Consider the following 21,875-nt stretch of genomic DNA (forward strand, 5'->3'; position numbering starts at 1 on the left):
CACCAGGCTTGTGGGTTTGGTATGAACAATTTGAACAGCTGTAAGTCTGTGAGACTGACTTAACTCAGGAAAAGCTGACAGACCTTTAAGTTACAGTATTGCTTCTTGGCAAAAGCACAACGCACAAATCAATTTTCATTGAACTTTCAAGAGGTTTTACATCTTCAAGATGGAATATATTCTTAAAATACGAGACTGAAAATTTATGGGAATAATAAAAAGGGAGAAGTTGTCAAAAGAATTATCTTTTATGATAGAACCCCTCTCTCTCTCAAAAGTTTCTCCACATACAGAGTTGCTTCCTAGTGCTTAGAGTTGCAATGTAAATTGGGAAGATCACTGTGGAACAAGAGTTTGAGAGGTTTGTGCAGTTCAGGAATGCAGTACCTGTAAGATAGTTGACCTCTAAAATGCTAAAATACCCCTAGAAATACAGCTCTTCTGTATTTGTTAGAGTTAAACCCTTTGGCACCCTCAGTAATAAGGCTGCAACCTGTTTAAATTACTGGTGGATTAACCCTTAAATGTGTTTAATTCTTCAGAGCTTGTGTAGAGAAGTAGTAGAAGTGTTTGTGTGTCTGAATTCCATCTGCCTTCTCTTTTGCTGCTGACTGGCAGAAATGTGATAAGTACAGGCATTTTTTTAATATCTGCAAACCTTTCTTTTCCTTCTTTTCAGGGCAAGTGACTTGGTAATGAAAGTGGATGCTCTTCTTTCTGCTCAGCCAAAAGGAGAGGCAAGGATTGAGTATCATTTTTTTGAAGAACAGTACAGGTATAGGATTTCTGGCATTTGCTGAACAATATGCTTTTCTGTGTCTTTTAATTTTCCCATTGTTTTATGTTGCATTTAGTTCTTAAAAAAACTCTAAGTAGCAATAGGAAAGTCCCCAACAGTTTTCAGGAAGAAAAGATTCCAAAAATTAATTTTATCTGCCTACCTATCTCTATACACATATATGTATATACCTATTTTTTCCTCTGTCTAGTTCCAGAAGGTGCACAGCATTTAAGAAGCAATTTGAGTTCAGAAAGAGATGGACAGTAGTGTTTTTCATATGTTTATCTGTATGTTTGATACTTCACAATTGTGTTTTCTTCTGTTTAGTGCAGTTAAACTGAGACCAAAAGAGGGGGAGACGTACTTTGATGTTGTGGCTATTGTTGATCCTGTGACCAGAGATGCTCAAAGGCTTGCTCCGTTACTTTTGGTATGTGGGCAGTGTCGTAATGCACTTCAAAAGTTTGTCTCAGTTCTGTCATTTTGAAATGTTCATCTTCCTCCTTAACTGGGTGGTGACCAGTGGCCTTCTAATAGTTGAGTTTCACAATACATTTATTGGTGGAAAAACTAGTTAGGCTAGACTACACACTAACAAAATTGTGCTCAGGTATCGTCTTGAGAGCTTTTAGTTTCACTGTTTGAACAGTTTAGTTTGCAATGACTCTGTTCTTGAGGAAGAAAGTCTCAGCATGCCATAAAGAATGTCTGCAATGGGAGGAGCAGGTAACTCTTCTTAAAACCACTGATTAAAAGTTGAGTGTGATAAAGCAAATCATGAGAAGGGAGGATTGGGAAGGAGCAGGTAACATGCTTCCCTGAGGTCCTGTTTATAAAAGCAGTGGTCAGCTCTCCTCATTAGCATTTTAAGGGATGCCTCTTTCTCATTACTTTAGGTTTTGAACCAGTTGATAAATATGAACCTGAGGGTGTTTATGAACTGCCAGTCCAAACTTTCTGACATGCCACTGAAAAGGTAAGCAATTCCATACCAGGGTTAAAGAGAGAGAGGAGTAAAACCTGTTGGAATGTGCAAGCACAGGAGCATGGTCAAATGTCCTATAGGAAGTCTCAATAACTGCTTTGAGATCATTTATATAATAGCATAATTTCCCACAGAGAATCTGGGAATTTGTGGACAGCACGAGGTAGTTCTGCTGGTTTACAAGTTGGGTGCCTTTATTCATATATATAAAAAATTAAATAACTTACTAATCTTAATGATTGAATCTTGCACGTTCTTGTTTGGTCCTTCAAGATGGAAATTCTGACCTGTTCTAAGGTCAACACAACTTATGTTGCTTTGGACAAAGCCTTGGAGACATTGGAGGCCAGGGAAAGCTGATGCCATCTGCAAGTTCAGTGAGAGTGAAATATTAGCAAAGTTTGGCAGAAATATGTTCTAACATTTTCTTTCCAAAATTTCAGCTTTTATCGCTATGTTTTGGAGCCAGAGATTTCCTTCACAGCAGAGAATAACTTTGCTCCTGGACCAATTGCCAAGTTTTTGGATATGCCCCAATCTCCACTGTTCACTCTGAACCTAAATACCCCCGAGAGCTGGATGGTGGAGTCTGTCAGAACCCCCTATGACCTTGACAATATTTACTTAGAGGAGGTAAGAGAAACCAGTATTTTCCTACTACTGCATTTAAATGGTGGTGTTTTTCCAGGGCTTATTTTTGTTATGGGAAAGAAATGTAGAATTTTAAAATGCCAATAAACATAGAGCTGTGGATATTTGCAGACCTCTAAATTCTAGGAGGGGTGCAGGGAAACCTAAGCTCCCCGACAGCAAGATTGCTGTTCTCAATTGCTCGTGGATGCCTGAACCAGAGGTTCAGAAATACTGTAGGCTTGAAGCAGGACCTTCAAGCCTTGCTTCAAGAAGCCACCAAGCTGGTTTCAGGCACCTGTTCATTTTCCCAGCTTTTGTTACTGGCAAACATTCCTATGACCCACAAAAGGGCATGCAGTATCAATACAAGATACTGCAGAAATCTGCCCAGCTGCTGTAGGTTCAGGGGCTCACTGCTGTTTGAATAGGCCTTGAAGCACACTGTTAAACTATGGATCTGGGCAGTGCTGCCCTGCATACATGGGGATAAATAAGGAAAAACCTGCCTGTTGCATGTGTAATGAGACTGTCAAACCCCTTATAAATAGGCCTCTGGAAAAGCAGCAGTCTGTACAGCCTTGTGGTCATTACAAACATGGCTTCCTTTCTCACTGAATGTTTATTGTTAGTCTCCTCTTTTGCATCCCTCTGATATTGTTTGGGAATATGATGCATTATTGTGGTGTATTGTGATATTGCTAATCCTGTACTAGCTATTCAGAAATCTAGGAAACTGGATGTGTTGTTGTGCGGTTTGGGTTTTGGTTTGGTATGTCTGGGTTTAGGACGTTTTTTGCTTTTCATCTCTTAACTGTAAAGCTGTTAATGAACCACTGATATTGCTACACATTTCAAGCCTCTGATTCTCAAGCCCACCCCTTAGATTAATTGAAAGCCTGAGAGAGGGGGAGATAAAATGCTTCAGGCATTCAAAGTGCCATCCTGAGCTTCCAAATAAACAGCAGCTTTACTTTTGCAGGTGCACCATTTCCAGCTCCCAATATCCAGTCTGTTGGTGCTGTAGCAATTAAACTGTCCTTTTGGATGTGCATGAGAGAAGATGCTTTGTGAGATTAGACTAATATTCTGCTTATGTACTGTCCTCAGGCTACATCTGAATTTAGCCTGGTAGGGACCCAAGTTTTTTGGGTTTGTGGGGGGTGTTTTTTTTATTCTTCTTTTCTTGGCACTTTAGTTTGGTGTAGAGAAAAAGAAATTGATGTTTCTTGACAGTACCTTACGCACTGTAAGAGTAACACAAAGCAAAACAAAATGCTTATTTCTGATGGTTAGTATTAGGGGAGACCAGTTTTAAACAGATTTACAGTCAAAGTTCTGGAGCTCGTCATATACCTTTTATGAAATGCCAGAATACATTCTCTGGTAAATGTTAAAAAAAATTAAAATTGTGGAGTAGAGCAACGATCCTTCCCTTTTCTTGTCCTAGCATATTACCAGTTGAGATTCAAATTCATTTGGTCAGGGCCACTCCTAACAATATTTGTGTGAAATTTGTCACTAGAAGGAGCTGAGATCTTGGAGGCTTTCTAGATATTTGTTTAATAATAAAATTACTCTGGTAAAATTATGACTAAAGGACTAAAAATTGGCACTTCAGAGCTAGTGCTGTAGCCAGCAGTATCTGTTCCTTGCAGGTGGATAGCATTGTAGCTGCAGAATATGAACTGGAGTACCTGCTGCTGGAAGGCCACTGCTATGACATTACTACTGGGCAGCCACCTCGAGGGCTCCAGTTTACACTGGGGACTTCAACCAGCCCTGTCATCGTTGATACCATCGTTATGGCCAACTTGGTAAGTGTTCCACTGAAACAGGCAACAACTCACTGGTGCTCCAGTCAGCACAGCCACTTGCACAAACCCCTGAGGATTTTCTGGTGTGTGGGTTGTGGGTATGGGTTGTTGCTTGCACTCCACAGCTGCTTCCAAATACATCAGAAGCACATTTGCTTCTAACACTGGCTGAAACCTCGCGGTGTTTGCACTGTCTCTTACCTTTTCCAGGATGTGCTCTTTTCCCTTCAGCAGGCTGAGAAGGGTCCTCTGGAATGCCTTAAAATGCTGCCAGTATTGCTAAGCAGCCTCTTTCCAGGGAAGGTCAGACAGCTGGTTTTCCTAGATGTAGTACCCATTAGGCCATCTGCTCTGGAACTGTGAGCCTCAGGTGGATGGCTGTCTTGGTTTGGGACCCATTTCTTCAGGAGATCTGTGGAACAAACAGTCAGCAAGTATAGCCAACAGGGTAGAAAGTAAAGGAAGTGTGAAAGAATGGGAATTGCTTATTTTAGTTGAGAAAAGGTGCTGGAAATCCAAGCATATGATTGGTCCCTGCAGCTGCCTCTGTAAGGTCATGACATAAGGGATCAGTCTGTTCTCAGTCTCCACACTGGGCCGTGGGAGAGGTAATGGACTGAAATTATGGCTAAGGAAGTAAGTCATTGGAATGGTTTCCTGACATGTAATGTTAGTGAAAAGCTGGAGTAAATTGCCTCCTGTGGTTTTTTTGTTTGTTTGTTTGTTTTAATCTTCAAAGGTATTAAAGAAAAAACATAGGAAAAAAGTATTCACTGATGCTAAATACTTATTTTTAAATTCTTATGCTCATTTTCTCTTTGTCTGTGCCTTTTCTTAGCCAGAGTGTATCCTAGAATGATGTAGTATTTCTGCCTATAGAAAGGAATGTGTCCCTTACTTTACATGTGAACACACTGTGTGTGTATGCTGGGAAGTAAAGCTTAATGGCTCACAGGTGTCCTTTTTCTAATTAGCTAAACCAGAATGTGTGTACCACAGGGTACAGTGCTGTATCTGGGAGTTCTCTTCCTCAGCTCAGTGTCTGTACTGTGCAGGGGCATCAAGAGACCAGGAACATGCCCTGTGCCTTTTTTTGAAATATTTTTTAATTTTGTTTTTATAGTAGACTGGCTTACATAGGAAGTGCAAGCATTTGGGACCACAGTACAAAACTGGATGGGCCACTGAAGCTGTTGATATCTTTTATAGGTGTAATGATCTAAATCACAGAAAAATATTCAGATCTGGAATCTGAAGCTTGAACTAGAATACAATATTTGAATTTCACATTGTAATTTTTTAAGTTCTGTAGAAGAGGTATCTGGTAAGATATGAATTATGTTACTGTTTCCTGCTGTAGATAAAATACCAGTCTGTTAAGCTTCAGAATTCATTTAGATTTTGTTGTGTACTGCTGTGCAGTTACCAACTAGTGTTTTGAAATTCCCTCACTCCTTCATGAAGGCAAGCTTTTGCAGAAAAAGACTTTGGGATTGCACTGTTCCCATCAGAACACTCTGAAAGATTTTCTCTCATCTAACAAATAATGCTACACCTCTACATACTCCTGTTTTGAATTTTGTATGGAATTTTTTTTTATTTTCTCCTGTTCTCTGGGTTTTAAAACCTTAAGGTTATGTTAATCAGCTGGCTTGCAAATAACTTTTCAGGTATAAAACAGTGAGTAAAAATACATGACTTAAATTTTTCTGCATTTGCATTTTCTGGAAACTAACAAATACTCTTTTCACTTTCCAGGGTTACTTCCAGTTAAAAGCCAATCCTGGTGCATGGACTCTAAGACTGAGAAAGGGCAGATCTGAAGATATTTACAGGATCTACAGGTAGGACAGTATAAGAAATACTTCAGTCTTTTTCCTGTGAAACTTCTCAAGTAGGTAGGCATTGTAATATCTAACTGTGAATCTAACAGTTCCCTTGGCAAAGTGTAGTGATCTGAACAGCAAATTAAACAGCAAATTACATTTCATACTGAACACAAGTTATGCAAGATGCAATTAATTAAAAAACCCAGTAAGTGTGTTGAAATACGTGTACTTGTTACTTTGTCGCATATCTCAAACCTGTTTCACAGTGCTAAGGCTTAATACCTGTAGAAAAATGTGCAGAAGAAATAAAAACTGTATTTCTGCTTTGTGGTAAAAGAGAGTGTTTTACTGTATTTTCAGCCACGATGGCACAGACTCTCCGCCTGAGGCTAGCGAAGTTATTATTGTTCTCAATAACTTCAAGAGCAAAATTATTAAAGTGAAGGTGAGTTTAAAAGCTAGAGTTGCTCTTAAAAAAGACTCTTTGACCACCAGCAGGGAAGAAGCTGATTAAAGCCTGATCTCCCTTCCCACAAACCCACACTGGAGTCAGTCTACACAAAGCTCACGTTATGGTATCAGTGATAGAGAGCGTTATCTGTAGATTGATTTGGGCTTTTGATACAGGAGAGAATGACTTGTGAGTGCTGTTCCTTTTGTATGTCCCTGAGAAACAATTATACTCATGTTTTCCTGACTTAGTTGTGCTTGTGACTTCAGGAAAAAGCAGTTTTACATGACATCTATGTGTCTGTGTGTCCATTGAGCCAGTATTTTATTTGTTACAGATAAATTTTATTTGTCTGGCAATACATTTTCTATCAGTCTGACAGAGAGTGGGTGAGAATACATTTTTAAAAAGATAAAAATGTTACATTACTTATCTACTGCCTCTTAGGGTTGCTAGCCAGGTAATGACAAAGCTGAGAAGTTTAAGGAGGACAACTGATAGATAAGTGATGGCTATAACACAGCCAGTTCACACTTCCTGACAGCATTTGCTTGTGCCTGAGTAATTCTGGAATGTTCTCCTGATTCACTGCCTGTGTATCTGCTTTGAAGTCTTTTTTTTCTTTGTCTTCTTTTTTTTCTTTGAGGTGTGTGTGTTGGTTTCTTTGAGGGTTTTCCTTTGCCAGCCTCAATCATCAAGGTTGCTCACTAAACACCTCTTAGGAAAGCATTTTAACCATTCAGACTAAAATGCCTTTGGTGTCTAAAAACAGCTGTGGAATCCCTTTGGAAAATGTCAGTTCATTACTAAGCTGTTTTCACAGATAGCTTTTAGGTTACCTGTCAGCTCATGGGGCATAATTCAAACAGGTACAAACAGAACCAGTGTCAGGATAACATTTGCCCAGTGTATGGATCCAGTTACTAAAGCCATGTTTGCCCTACAGGTTCAGAAAAAGCTCGATATGATGAATGAAGATCTACTAAGTGATGGCACCAGTGAGAATGAATCTGGATTTTGGGAATCTCTCAAATGGTAAAACTAATTCAATGATAACCTGCAAGTCTCTTGAAACTGTAAAGCTATTTGACAAAGCCATTATGTCTGTGATATTCCACAGCTGTCTATTAAGACTGCTTGAATGTAGGGTTCCTGCTCTGCACTTTCCCCTTCCCCTTCCTCTTCCTTCCCCCCACTGCTACTTGGGAGCCTGAAAACATTGTTCCTTCCCAGGAGCTGCACCTCAGCCAGCACTCTCTCAATGAAAAGGTGTTCATCTGTGAGGTACTGGGCCTGCCATGTCTGTGTGCACAGCACTGTGTCCTGGGGGAGATGCCCTGGACAGCAGGGGGATGACACTAAACCCCACAGACCAACTGTATTAAACCAACACTGCAGCTGTTTTCTGTATCTGCAGCCTTTCCTAAACACCTGGCCCTTGCTGTCTTGTCCTTCATATAACCATATTTGTCCTTTCAGGGGATTCACAGGAGGACAAAAGAATGAAGATGTGAAACAGGATAAGGATGATGTACTAAACATATTCTCTGTGGCTTCAGGACATCTATATGAGAGATTCCTACGGTTAGTTCAGAATTTATAATCCAGGGATGTCAAGTGATAATGTGACCTGCTTTGCACAAGGAAAATGGGTAGCATTTGCAGGAGTATAAAAAAATCTACTGTATCATAGGAACTTTTGTCTGCAGAATATTCATAAGTTCAAAATAGACTTAGTTTAATAGATGGTATGTTGCTGTCCTAAATTTTCTCACTACAATATAACTAATGTATTGTTAAGCAGTTACAGTCATAGCTGCTTTGCAAAAAGAATCTGAACTTCTGTTCTTAAAGGACTGTGAAAGGCAACAGGTCATATACAAGTTAAAATATACAGATGTGGGAGGTTAGTAATTTTGTAGATAAAATCAAGCAATTTACAATAGGTTGGAGCTACCCACTTTTTCTTCATGTGTGAAGGTTAGTTACCTGACACATAATTGCAAATAGTTTAATCATGTAAACCAGCAATTAGTAATTGTTACATAGCTTGTCTCTAGTGGGTGGCAGCTTTTCCTGTAACTGCTTAATTTTTTATATTTTTTTTGATAGCATAATGATGTTGTCTGTGCTGAAACATACCAAGACTCCTTTAAAGTTTTGGTTTCTGAAGAACTACTTATCACCTACATTCAAGGTTTGTTACTAATTAGAAATCTATTCAGTGATGGGGAAAAGATGCCACAATCTGCTTCTCCCTCCCTTCCCAATGGCTGTGCTGTACCAGCATCCCTTGGAACGCCTCAGATGAGAATGTCAACTGATGTAACAATGGGACAACTTGTTCCAGTAAAAAAATTCTCATAATTCTTTTCTCTCATTTTATTACTCCCACTTACACTGCTTTGTATACTCCTAAATAATTCTTCCATCTGTGAAATTTTATGGTTTGAGTAATGTTAAACCGGCTCATAAGGAATTGCATGCGAAATATTCCAAAATATTTAGTTGTCTTACAGTTGGCTTTACAGTTTGTACTGATTGTTCAGTTTGGGGCTCTGTCTTTGTGTGAAGTAACAATGAAACTAATTTTCTTTGTGGTGTTTCATTTTTTAGTATTCTGTGCCTTAGACTGAACTCTGTCTCTTGTGATGCACTTTTCTTTTCCTGCAGAGGAACAAAGAACTGAGATAAGCTGCTTTTTTCCCCTCCCTCTGCAGGAGTTCATCCCATACATGGCCAAGAAGTATAATTTCCAGTATGAGCTTGTCCAGTATAAATGGCCACGCTGGCTCCACCAACAAACAGAGAAACAGCGAATCATCTGGGGTTACAAGATCCTCTTTCTAGATGTGCTCTTCCCATTAGCTGTGGATAAAATCCTGTTTGTGGATGCTGATCAGGTAACACAGAGGCTGGAATTACTTGATCTTTTCCTTTTTTCTTTCTCTTTTTTTTTAATAGTATGTTTTTGAATGCAATTTCCATATTGTTGGAAGGTTAGCAAGTTTGAGCCCTTCGTAGGTATGACTGGAGGTTTATTCTGTAACTGTAACATGCTTCAGTGAGGGCTGGGTTTTGTGCCTGTTCCCACCAAGATAGGTTTTGTTGGCCTGTCTTTTATGTTGTCTGATTCCTTGTTCCCTCACTGTGATTCCAGCTAGTTTGCCAAATAGATTCTCATTTCACTCTTCTATTTTTCCATTTTGGTCTGTCCTCTTAACCCTGCAGATCACTTACCACAGATAGTATTTTCCTAAGTCACCAAACACCCTGCCCTCCCAGGCCCCTGCTTTTAACTTGGCCACATCTGAGTGACTTTCAGAGGAGGAGAAGGTGAATCCCTTGTGCATAAGGCCACGTCCTGCTGCAGGACAAACAGGACCATCAGGCTTTGTGTGTGCTCACTCCTGAACGGGTGGAAAGCACAGGAAACGTGCACAGGCAGGACTGCCAAAAATACTACTCCCTCAAAAATACAAATGAATCTGAGAAGTACAGATTAGCAACATGTGAGTGCAAACTGCCTTAGGGTTTTTGGCATATGTACAGTGTGATCCCACACCAGTTCAAACCATTACAATTTATGCTGATGTATCACCAAGGATAAATTTCCAGCTACACTGTTCTTATTTTAGACAGTTTTTTCTTTGTTTGTAAGAGATATTAAGGTATTTTTTTCCCATCAGAGTGGTATTTTTAGAGTAGTGTTAATGCCACATCTGTGTCAAAAAGACATTAAAAAGCCTTCATCCCTGAAGGGGCTGCAAACTTCGAAGAGGAAAGGATACAAAGGATCACAGTAGAGTTCACATACAGTGAGAATTCTTGCTGCATATTAACAGTTTTGCACTTCAGCTGTTAAACCAACCCCTATCAGATTATTTCTAGCTCTGTTTTATTTGCTCCAGCTCTAAGGGCAGGGGAGACAACACCTTTTGTGCTGTATTTTTGTTTTACCTACACATGATGTTAAAGACTGCCACATATAACAGGTAATTCTTCCTTTAGCTGTTTGCTCAGTTTGAATTGAATCCTGACCAGCATTGCCAAATAACCCATGGCAGGCTTCTAGAAATAAAAATAAAATGTCCCTTCCCTTCAGATTGTGCGCACAGATCTGAAGGAATTGAGAGATTTCAACCTTGATGGAGCTCCTTATGGGTATACTCCCTTCTGTGACAGCCGAAGAGAAATGGATGGCTACAGGTTCTGGAAATCAGGATACTGGGCAAGTCATTTAGCTGGAAGAAAATACCACATCAGGTACCAAAGCATTCTTTTTTTTTTTTTTTTTTTTCAAAATAGAGGGGGAAAGTTTTTGCTGCTACTTAGACTTAGCAGAAAATTAGCTGAGGTGTGTGATGCTGCATGAACCACTTTTTGCTTACTGTTGCCTCTTTAAGGTGGCATGGTGTTGGAAGCTCTAGGGACACTGAAGTTGTTTTCAGTATGCTACAACTTTTACAGATGAAGAACTGAAGCATTAACTAACAGATGTCTTCCTTTGTTAATAACAGATGTTGGAAGAAGGGACTGCAAAGCTAAGAAAGATTTGTTGAAAATTCTTTTTTGCACGTGCCACAACCTTGTTAGAACTGCTTTCCTGCCTTGTAATAGATCATCTGATGTGCTGCTACCATGAGATTGTTTTAGCATATTGTGTCTCAGGGTCTGCAGTGAGTTACCCCCAGTGAAATGTCTTTACTAATTGCACCATCTCCTGTAGTGCTCTGTATGTTGTGGATCTGAAGAAGTTCAGAAAGATAGCAGCTGGAGATCGACTCAGAGGACAGTACCAGGGTCTCAGTCAGGATCCCAACAGTCTGTCCAACCTTGATCAGGTGTGTTTTATTGTGTTAGTTTTGGCTTACTGGGGTATGGTGGCAGGTCAGCACCTCTCTTTTCTTGGCCAAACTTCCATCCCAGCCAGATGCCAGTGGCAGTCCTGTTATACCCTGCCTTCAAATGAGGCAGGTATTGATAGCATCAAATGTAACTGGTGGGTGCAAACAACACCTTTCCCTTCAATGGCTTAAGACAATCAAATTTTCCAGTATACAAACAAATACCTAACATAATTGGGTACTTGTTTCTTGAGCTGCCCAGCTCTGACTGCTTTACTGTGCACAGATTAATAACCTGGAGATAAGCCTTTTACTGTGATGGATGGAAAAAATAACACAATGGTTTAATCAGCCAAGTCTAGTCTTCTGAACTGGTTCAGTTCAGATTTGATACTGGAGTCATATTACTGCTTTAGTCCTGTTTGCTAAATAACTAAATTTCAACAAAGTAAGATCAGAAGTTGTAGTACACAAGCTTTCTCCAGAGGACTTTGTTTGGAATGGGATGAGAGGTGGATTCATCACTTTACATTTGCACTGGGGGAAAAAAAACCAAACCTCTTTACAAAAGTTAACCTTCTCAGTACTGTCTCGTTGGGAGGGGGGTTGCTTCTCCCATCCTGCACCCTGAGGAAATGGCTACTAACTCTTGTTCTGCACAACAGGATTTGCCAAACAACATGATCCACCAGGTGCCAATTAAATCCCTCCCACAGGAGTGGCTGTGGTGTGAAACATGGTGTGATGATTCCTCCAAGAAGAGAGCAAAAACCATTGATCTGGTGAGTGCAGGATGGCTTCCTCACTCTTACATCACAATGAAATACCAATTTTAGAGGCACTTCCCTACCTCAGCCTGTATTGGGACTTAGAGAAGCTGAAGTTAAAAACCCGAGTGCTGAAAACATGTATTTCTCTTACCTGGAGCAGTGACATTATTATGAATTTGAAAAGAGACTTTGCACTGTTCTCTAGCTAAAGTACAGACACATGTTGTTCACCACCATGTTGCTGTGGGATTTATGGTGCTGAAAAAATCTCCTGGAGCAGATAATTAGGGGTGAGATAAGAAAGGGTTTATTTGCCAAGGCAGTGGATGTTACACAACGTGCGCCCCTGTGCCTGAGAGGTTACATTTTATAACACCATCCATCCAATCCCAGATGTGTCCACCCTGTGGCCTTTGCTCTGGACTGCCCCAGGTCCACCCCCTGAAAATGGGTCTGGGGTGTATTTTGGGACCCTCTGTTCATCCCATCTTCACCATCATCAGAGCACAAAGGGTACATAGTTACCTAATTCTTGACTTCATTTTGTTGTTCAGGCCCTGATATGCTGTTCTGCCAACAGTCTAGGCCTTCCCTTGACAAAAGACTAAACATTTCTACTGGATTCGGGAGTAGGGGTGATATAGGGAGCATAGAATGGGGTAAGAGGGTTAAGGAATGTGTAAACAAGGGTGCTACAGGGAAAGGGATGCAAGGAAGTGAGGGTTGCTGCTTTTAAAATCTACCTATAAAACTTACAAGGCTTACAAATATTAGAAAAATGAAAAAACATTAGGGGCTTAAGGCAGAGGGAAGCATATCTCTGTTCAGTGCAGAAACATTTTGTGCACCTGAAGTGTCTGAAGAGCCCGTGTGTTCTGTTTGCAGTGTAACAACCCCATGACCAAAGAGCCCAAGCTGCAAGCAGCCATGCGAATAGTTCCAGAATGGCAGGACTATGATCAAGAAATCAAACTGCTCCAGAGTCTTTTCCAGAAGGAAAAAGAAATGGGAACACCAGCTGAGATGCCAGGACAACACACACATGGTAATCTTTGTTTTCCTGCTTCTTTGACTTTCTCCCTGCCTGTTGGACTGCTCCAGTTGTGTCCTCCCTCACTTGTACCGTGCACAGGCTTGGATGAGGACCTGTTAAATAATCAGGTGCTGTAATGGGTGTAACTTAACATGATTCTGAAAGGCAGAGAACAGACTTGTTCAGTTCTGCTAAAGACCCTCACTGTTCCTGCAGTTTTGTGAGCTTGGCCTTATCTTAACCCTTAAAGAAGCACCTCTGTGCACCATGGCTGTGAACTGTCCTTCGGGCACTGGTGCCCTGCAAAGAACAATTCTTGGGGGTTTATACTGATTTTCAAACCAATCTGCCAATTCAAGGCAGCTGAAACTGAGTGCTTATTTTTCTCTCCTCTTTTACAGATCCAGCAGCACACGTGGAATTATGATCCATGCAGACAAATTGAAGTCAGACTGTTTCATAGACAATTTTTATATTGAAAGCTAGTTTTTTTCCAGTATGTCTGCAAAACTGCTGAGTAATTGAATGGGATGATGTATGCATTTTTTTTACTTGCCTTTGGGTTAATTTCTGCATATGAAATAGGATCTGGATTGCTGGAATTAGAATTACTGGTTTTTTGCACCTGTGGTGGAGATGAAAGAGCCCATGATGGAATTTAGCGTTTCAGAAACAAAACTTCAAAATCCACTGGAAAAGCCACAGCCTGTTCCTTCAAGTGTCTCAACCACTGATGAAGATCAAGCTTGTCTCAGATCTAACTTGAGAGTCTGGGAATTGCAGACATATGTCCGAACCTCATCTAATGGAGAGAATTTTTCCAGGTAACGTTATAAGGCTTAGACTTATGCCTTGAATTTGGGACACTGTTTCATCTGCAGGTTTTCAAATTGTTGGAAAAACTTCTCAGACTTGTTGAGTCTGCCCTTGATTTTGTAACAAATCTAGCATTATTTTGATTTTTCTATTTCCTGTCTTCATTTATCACCCAACTTTTGACAGTTTGGCTTGTGTAAAGCTGCACTCTATTTAAATGCCCATCCAAATACAAATGCCTAAGCTCACAAAGTGAGGAGAACACGGAATTTGGCAGCTGAGATCATCCTAGCCCATCTGACTTGAATCAAAGTACCCTCCCTTCCTTCCTGCTCAAAGTTTAAATCAGTCTGCAGAACTGGTAGGGCTTTACTCTGGCTGTGGTTCACTGATTCATGAATGTTTTTTGCTTATGAAAAATCTGTGGAAGCTTGGAAGTTTATCATCATGTAAATTTCATTAACTTTATTTTTCTTCAAACAGAGACATTGTCACATCAATAAAAACTTTGGAGTTCTTGGGTCTTAAGCCTTAGTTCCCATTTGGTCCTTTGATCATCCTTTTTGCTTGCACACAGTCCTAATTTGATTTTGAGGTTTCTGGATATTTCACTTGCATTTGTTTTCATTCTGTGCACAGGCAAGAAAATATCTTCTTGCAGGGATTAATTATCTTGAGCTAGTTCTATCATTTGTATTCACGTCTTCATTTTTATGCTGCCACAGTTCTGTGTTATGAACATACCAATTAAAAAAAAAGGCAGCTCAAACCTCATTTCCCTCATTCTGTAGGATTATTGTCTGCTCCCTGTAACACTGAGGGATGGAAGAATTGAAACATAAGAACTAAAAGTAGTACCTCTAGTACAAAATATATGGTTCCCTGTGCAGAAATCCAAACTGGGATTACTTTTGTGCCTCCCATGTTTTTATACAGGCAAATGTTCTGTGCTGTAAGACACTCAACCTAATGATAATCCTGATTTAGGATATTCTTCTGGAATTTTTGTATTATACATCCTGTCATATTTTGGAGGAATCTGAAAGATGCCAGTTGAAGTGTTTACTCTGTTTGATGGGGTGACTGAACAGAAAAGCAGCTCTCGTGCAGCCAGCTCAAGCAAGGGCCCAAATCACCAACCCAAACTCTCAAAAAAAGCACATTAAGAGAAATATCCAGGGTCCCTGAGCTCACATCACGGGCATGGCTGGCCCATATCACTGCACCTGCACTTCTGGTGGGTACCAAAGGTGATTAGTTCTGGGAAGGTATAGGAAAGGACAGTTTATAATCCCCCTCTCCTGTGGGAAAGCCATGCAAGCATGTGAGGCTGGAGAGCAAACCATGATCTTACAGAGTCACCAGCTTAGATATTTCCCACTTTGTGGGGATTTAAATTCAGATGGTCTGCCTGGCACTCTGGAAATTACAGGTGAGGTGACTTACCCTTCCCAGCAAAACTGTTCCAGTCAAGGATAAGCAGATTTACAGTAGAAGGACTTTTTTCTATTGTAAAACACAATAATGCTCCTGCCAACAAATTGAAGTAATTGCATACTGTGTCAATTAGCTTCTTTTAAACAGCTGGTCCAGCACAGGTGAGATTGTCCTTTCTGTGTTCAGCTGCAAACCACTTCAGCCTTGCTAGAGTACATGGAAGAGCACAGGACGAGGTGGGCAGCAGCTGTACACCACCTTTCCATCCAGGGATAGATAAGGAAAGAATGTGCCCAAAGCCCTCAGAACAAGAGAAGCTTCCTGTGAAACATGGCCCTCTCCTATCTAGAACCATATCTGTGCTCCTTTTTTTCCCCCAAATTTTATTAGAAGCTATAAGACGAGAACAAAGCAACCTCTTAAATTCAGCACAACATTTAAAATGCCTTGTTTGGTGTTGAATAAGGAGAAAATATTTTTAAATTAAATGTCAGTTACAGAGTTATTTTTTTAAATTATGCTCTCCATTCTGATAGTTAATGTATGCATTTGAAAACCCACTCTGCATCCTTTTTTTTTTTTAAAGTATAAGATCTAGCAAGCTACACAGGATGTTTTTGTTCCCTCTGGTTAACAGAGGCCATGCTCTTCTATTCAGTTGTTATTAAGAAAGTCATCTAACTCACAACTGGTACAGAAAGAAACCAGAAACATGCAGTAAGATTCTATACCTTTGCAGTGCTTGTAAGAGTCCTGTGCCTGTTCTCCAGTACGATACAAAATGCACATGGTACTGATCATTCTCAATGTGAACTACTTCCATTTTTCCTGGGAAGCCACTATTTATTTGCACCCAAGAATAACAGTCATAAAGGGAATAATCACTTATTTTGGATCTGTGTATATGATTGCTCTTAGTCCTCAACTGGATCTTAAAAGAAAAATATTTTGACAGCTCCATCTAGAAAGCATCATGGAGTGAGATGCTTATTGAAATAGTCCTGCTTCTGATCATATCACTGATGGCCTGGTCCTGTAACTAGTAAGACTGATGATGGTGAAAAGTAGAAAATGTGGATTACAGAGGTCACAAAGTAATTTTGGATTCCTCAGACTAGAAAGGCCACTTCTGTGGCAAAGCGATGACAGTGTTCCAATCTCTGGCTACAAGCAGCTTGTCCCCCTGGTGGGGACTTCACAATGAGAAATGCCCTGTACTTTACTTTAAAAGGAAGATTTCACTGCCTTACTAGGAAACAAATAGTAGAGAAATAAGTCTTTAAGATTTCTTTTTCATTTAGATATGGGGGGATGGGTTGTAATGGAAATGAAAGGTACGTGTACAAAGCAGTAAATATCCAGTCACAGTCTTATGAACCAAAACATTTTTTAAAACATGAACTGTTTTCATTCAACTCTTCCATAATCTGTTCAAGAATATTCCATGACTCTGTGTGGCACTGGTACCAAGTGACCCGAGGTATTGGGAGTTACTCTTTACTGAATGATCACAGGGAGTTTCCCAGTGCAGTGGCAACAAGAAGATCTGACATCATTAAAACCTCTGCTGTTCTTTACCCATGTCTGTCCTGTTGATTGCTTTGGGGCTGATAACTGAGGTTTTAATGGTGTTGCTTAGAACATGTTTTTCACTTCCTGTATTCAAGTGTTGGGTTATTGAAAAGCTAGAAGGGAAAGGGAGGAATTCCTCCTAACTGCCAGTGTTGGTATTGGAGTAACCCCTAAACTGAAGTACTTCTGTTAATAAAAGAATAAAAATATTTTATATAAATCTACCTTTTAGGTCTTTTTTTTCAACTCTACCTCACACTACTTATAAAAGATGTTTCTATGTCAGTTTTCTTCATTTGATTAGGTTTTCCACTGATACTTCATAGTAAGCACTTGGAAAAGTGATTGACCAATAATACTTCCAAGTACAGAGCTGTGTCTGGGTCTCTTTTGGAGCTGGGAATGAATTCCAAACCCCTATAGGACTCTCAAGCCTCTCACCCAGAGCATCTTTATTAACGAAAGAGCTATAAAGTAGACAGCTTGACACAGAAAGCCCAGCTGAGTGCCACAGAAATACGTATTTGCTTTCTTACAGCTGGCTGTTTGAACTTGGTCAGGTTTGGAAAATGAGAATAAATCCTAGGAGACAACTAAAAGGGGAAAAGGAAGCAGCCAGAAAGAATAAATATATGCCATGTGGCTATGGCCTCCTCAACCAATAAGGAGCTTTACACTTCCCTCCCCTGTTTGCTTTTCAAAGTACATATTTAAGCATGAGACTGTACATACTTTACGCCCAAGACTGATCCCCCTCCACCCCAAAAGAGCTGTGTGAGAAACTGATTGGCTGGAGGAAAGGGAGTATTTTTTTTTTTTTTTAACAAAAGTCTATTTTAAAAATTGTATTAAACGAAATACAACAGGGATTTTTATGAGCAACCTGTCCAGCACCCATGTCCAGCTCTTATCAATAAGCAGAACCAGCTTTTCCAGCACAAGACAAGGCTGTGCCCTGAATTAACAGCCTGGGCAGACACAGTCACCCCTCTGCACCATCATACAGAGGCTCATGTGGGGACTGTCCATTGCCCTGTGCTGAGGCTGCAGCCTTGCAGGGGGTGCCTCTGTCAAACAGTTTGCCACAAAACCAAAGCAGGACTTAACCCAAAGCTCTGTTCAGTGCTGCTTGTGGTGTATTGGGCACAGCAGCTTACATCCAGCTCCTGTCCCCACAGGAGAAACAAAACAGAGAAGCCCCTACATACATCCCAGGCACTGTGTTCCTTTCGTGTTTGCCATGTACCATTTAGGCTCTGTCTGGGGAACAGATTTACAGACATATCAGGGTAGGCAGCACTTGGTCTGCAGGTAAACATCACCTGTCCATGTGCTGCTCTTGTTGCCCGTTTCCAACTGTTGTTAGTCAAATACTTGCACTGACATAACAAGATGAAAATTCAAGTCACAGAAATGCACTTAAGAGTTCGACAAATTACAGCAGCTATGGTGCCATCGCCAGGGCTTAGATGTAGGGGCAGGGATACCCCATGCCAGTCTTCCATGTACACTGTGCTAGGCCTGAAGAGACCCTCCCTGGATTACTGGTTTGGCCTGGGCCCCCACCCAGGGCACAAATGGCAGTGCCTGTGCATACAAAAACACCCCTGAATTTAGCACACGGCACATGCCAGCACCCTTGGCTGTGCTCTGGGTGTGACAGTCGTTCCTGTCTTGTCCCCAGGGACTTCTTGCCCTCACAGTGCCCCCAGAGTCCAGGCTACTGGATTTAATCCTGTCCCCAGCAGTCACCTGCAGTCTGTGCCACAGCAGGAACCCCTGCATCCATACAGGCACTCAGAGGGGCTTCTGACTGGAAGGTCTCACCTGGCTCTGACCAGCTTGTCAGGTCAGTCCTTCCACTGCCCCTCGGTGGTGAGTGCAGGCTGAGTGTCACTGCAAACCCTGTTTGAAAAAAGGGTTGAAAGAACACTGACCTCCCCCTGGTGTTGGAACTCCCCCCAGCAGCTCTGTGGTGCCTCCACCACCCATCTCAGCAGCTTGTAGCTGTTCTGAAGATGTCTTCAATTACTCTGTCCAACAAGTGCAGCCTGGTTTGCAGTCCCTGCAAAAATGCACCCCAGGAAAGGAGTTAAACCTGTGCCCTCTGGAACGAAGAGACTGTCCAATCTGCCATCTCTAACACAGCCACTGCCAATGGGACACAGCATGAGGTTGCTCAAGGAACTGACTTTGCCAAACCCTGCTGCTCCCCCAGAGCAGCCTTGCAAGTCACAGAAAGGTTCATTCTGACACTAGATTTACACTTCATGCTTCCACCTTGGCCAGCAGTAACAGTAAATATTCCTACATTCAAAGCCTACCCACGAGGAAATTCCTCTCCATTTGCTCTGCCCGCCTCCTCTTTGCCAAATAACTATATTTACCTAATCAAGAGTATTGCTAATGGATTATACACTCCATCTGTTTTGATTCAACATGCTGATGTTCACTGACTTGAAGAAAATTAAAGACCTCTCCCTCACTCTCCCTTTCTGCAGTTTATACTGCAGCATGTATGCCAGCTGCTTGTTGGAATTCAGATAATTGAACAGCATTCCCTAATCAGGACACTCAGGGAAAATCACTTCTGACTACCAGGGTTTATTGCTGACTAGACTTTATTGAGACCACTGCTAATACAGATTGTCCTGTGCTTGGAATACATTGAATTTGTTCCTTATCCGGCAGCTTGGGGCTTGATGAGGAATGAAAACAGTGTTTCTTCTGTGTGAGAATCTTGAATACACCTGATTATGGCACAAGCAGATTGTCTTCTGCTCCTGGGATAAGCAATCAGGCATTCTGGTCCTTTAACTTTTTTTTTCTCTTCCTCTTTTCTGGGGAAAGTTTACACCATTCACACTTACCACGTCTCCCTTCTCTGCTGAAAAGAACTGGTCTCAGCTCTTAGACTCTCAGTCTCCAACCTTTTCCCTACATTTAGGTATTTATTTACTACAATAAGTATTCAGTAAGGACTTCCAGATATCAAAGTATTTCCTTCATCCTTTAGACTGTTTTGTTGATATTTTCTGGTTTGCTTGGGTTTAGTGTTTTTTAGTTTATTTATTTATTTTTTTAATAAATAAAATGAAATCCTGGCACCAAAACTAAATACATTCAATTCCACCAACACTACAACAAGAAAATACATTTGTGTGCATGTGTATTTTTGTACATGCAAAATCATTCTCCCAAATATATTTGCCATTTATACCATCAAACTCCACAGGAATCCTTCTACCCATCTCACTGAGAATTTATTTGTACTGCTTGTCCACCACAATCATGAAAGCCCCTTTCAGACTCAGGAATATGGTCCCCTATTTGCTGGAACTCTTTGTGTTTCATATTCCTAGAGCTGCAATTTCAAACTTGCCTCACTGAAGTGCTTTTGTGGTTCCCCTGCAGAAAGAGGCCCCAGAGTTCTGCTCTGCTGCTTGTCATCCAGGGCTGCTCAACAGCTGCCACCACAATTGCTTCCAGACCTCAGGAAAGCACCAAATAGCTCAGATCACTGCAGAGGAAAAGAAGCTCAAACACCTATTTAATAGGGTTTCCCCACTAATTATTACTATGAGAACTTTGCTAACTGGTTCTTAATCCTTTTAGCACATGTTCCAACAATGCAGTAACATTAATTTGGAGCAAGAAGGTAGGATTTTGTGAAGCATTTATGTGTACACTCAGTGCTGCTATTATTCCTCAAAGTCACAATGGCTTGACAAGAATTATGTCCCATGAAACCCCCTCAAGAGTCATTTCAGCTCTCAGGGCAACCACTGATGTCCCAGGAGCTTCCCCTCTGGTTTCAGATGAATGTGTGGACAAGTAATTCTTTGCTGAGCTTCCCTGGAATATGTACCTTATCTTCCACAGTTTATCAAAACCTGACATCCTTGGGTCAGGGATTTCTCCAGCCACCTCTTCAGATTCCTTCTAAATATCAGTTACTGAATTGTCCCTTTAGAAAAATCTTAAAATATCAGCTGCTCAATGTTTATTGCAGCAGACTAATGAAGATATCCCAAAACAGCTGATATATTAAGGTTTTTACAAACAGCACACATGTACCTATTAAGTAGCCTGATTTTTATTAACACAGTGTTGCCATCTTCACCTAGGAACAAAGTTAAATGAGTTAAAGACAGTTTCCCAAATGTTCTATTTCTTGCCCTTAAACTGAACTGTATTTAAGATGTGTCCAAGATTGTGTTTCTCTCTCTTGGGTAAATAAGGCCTTATCTGTTGCTGTGCTGGCAGCCTCTGAGGCCAGTTAGGAGCCCTGCTGACCGAATTATGCTCCTGGCCCAGGAATGTGGCTCTAACTCTGGAAGGAGCCACATTGGCAGGCTCGTGTGGGAAAAACTCCTCGCTGCTGATCTGTCTGGATCTCTGTAGGAACACACTGTTTTGTTTTCACAACCCATTCCTCTGGGGTCTTTAAAAAAAAAAACCTCAGAAAAAAAGTAAGGGACTGGATGCTTTTGGCCACACGAATGTTGTCCATATTTGTCCCAACAACATCACTGACTGCTGGTTTGAAAGGTACCACCCGAGTCACCAAAGCCTTGATACCACAACCACCACTGCAGAATCTCATTCCCAGGTGTATCCAAATCTCTTTAAATGAGTTGGGTTTTCACTCCCCCAGTGCTAGCACAGCTGTTCAAACCTCGCCACACTGACAGCGATGGAAATCACCTTCCAGTTGCCCACCTCAGCTTACATGTAGCAATGTCACACTTTGTCTCTCACATCTCACATCTGACTTTAACTTTTACAACTTTTCTTTTTCTTCCCTGCCACCACTCCCCTTTACCCTTTTTCACTGAATAAACAAGACAGGTTCTTAAAATAGGGTGACCTTACAGTAGGTGATGGAATTTTCTGTTGGCAGCTGC

General features: G+C 41.0%; 1 protein-coding gene across 5 annotated transcripts in view; it reads left to right on the plus strand.

The window, feature by feature from the left end:
- UGGT1 (UDP-glucose glycoprotein glucosyltransferase 1) overlaps positions 1 to 17,188 on the plus strand; it is a 43,860-nt gene extending 26,672 nt beyond the window's left edge. For all 5 annotated transcript variants that reach the window (XM_032697765.1, XM_032697761.1, XM_032697766.1 and 2 more), the window contains 16 exons: positions 680 to 775; positions 1,109 to 1,211; positions 1,678 to 1,757; positions 2,210 to 2,399; positions 4,055 to 4,213; positions 5,972 to 6,057; positions 6,403 to 6,487; positions 7,440 to 7,528; positions 7,973 to 8,077; positions 8,606 to 8,690; positions 9,214 to 9,396; positions 10,599 to 10,759; positions 11,223 to 11,337; positions 12,006 to 12,122; positions 12,996 to 13,155; positions 13,545 to 17,188. In XM_032697765.1, the coding sequence (XP_032553656.1) occupies positions 680 to 775; positions 1,109 to 1,211; positions 1,678 to 1,757; positions 2,210 to 2,399; positions 4,055 to 4,213; positions 5,972 to 6,057; positions 6,403 to 6,487; positions 7,440 to 7,528; positions 7,973 to 8,077; positions 8,606 to 8,690; positions 9,214 to 9,396; positions 10,599 to 10,759; positions 11,223 to 11,337; positions 12,006 to 12,122; positions 12,996 to 13,155; positions 13,545 to 13,570 (1,840 nt within the window). In that variant the 3' untranslated portion in view covers positions 13,571 to 17,188. The remainder of the gene's footprint in view (positions 1 to 679; positions 776 to 1,108; positions 1,212 to 1,677; positions 1,758 to 2,209; positions 2,400 to 4,054; positions 4,214 to 5,971; positions 6,058 to 6,402; positions 6,488 to 7,439; positions 7,529 to 7,972; positions 8,078 to 8,605; positions 8,691 to 9,213; positions 9,397 to 10,598; positions 10,760 to 11,222; positions 11,338 to 12,005; positions 12,123 to 12,995; positions 13,156 to 13,544) is intronic.
- The last annotated feature ends 4,687 nt before the right edge of the window (positions 17,189 to 21,875 follow it).

This window comes from Chiroxiphia lanceolata, chromosome 10 (genome assembly GCF_009829145.1).
Source record: "Chiroxiphia lanceolata isolate bChiLan1 chromosome 10, bChiLan1.pri, whole genome shotgun sequence".
Lineage (NCBI taxonomy): Eukaryota > Metazoa > Chordata > Aves > Passeriformes > Pipridae > Chiroxiphia > Chiroxiphia lanceolata.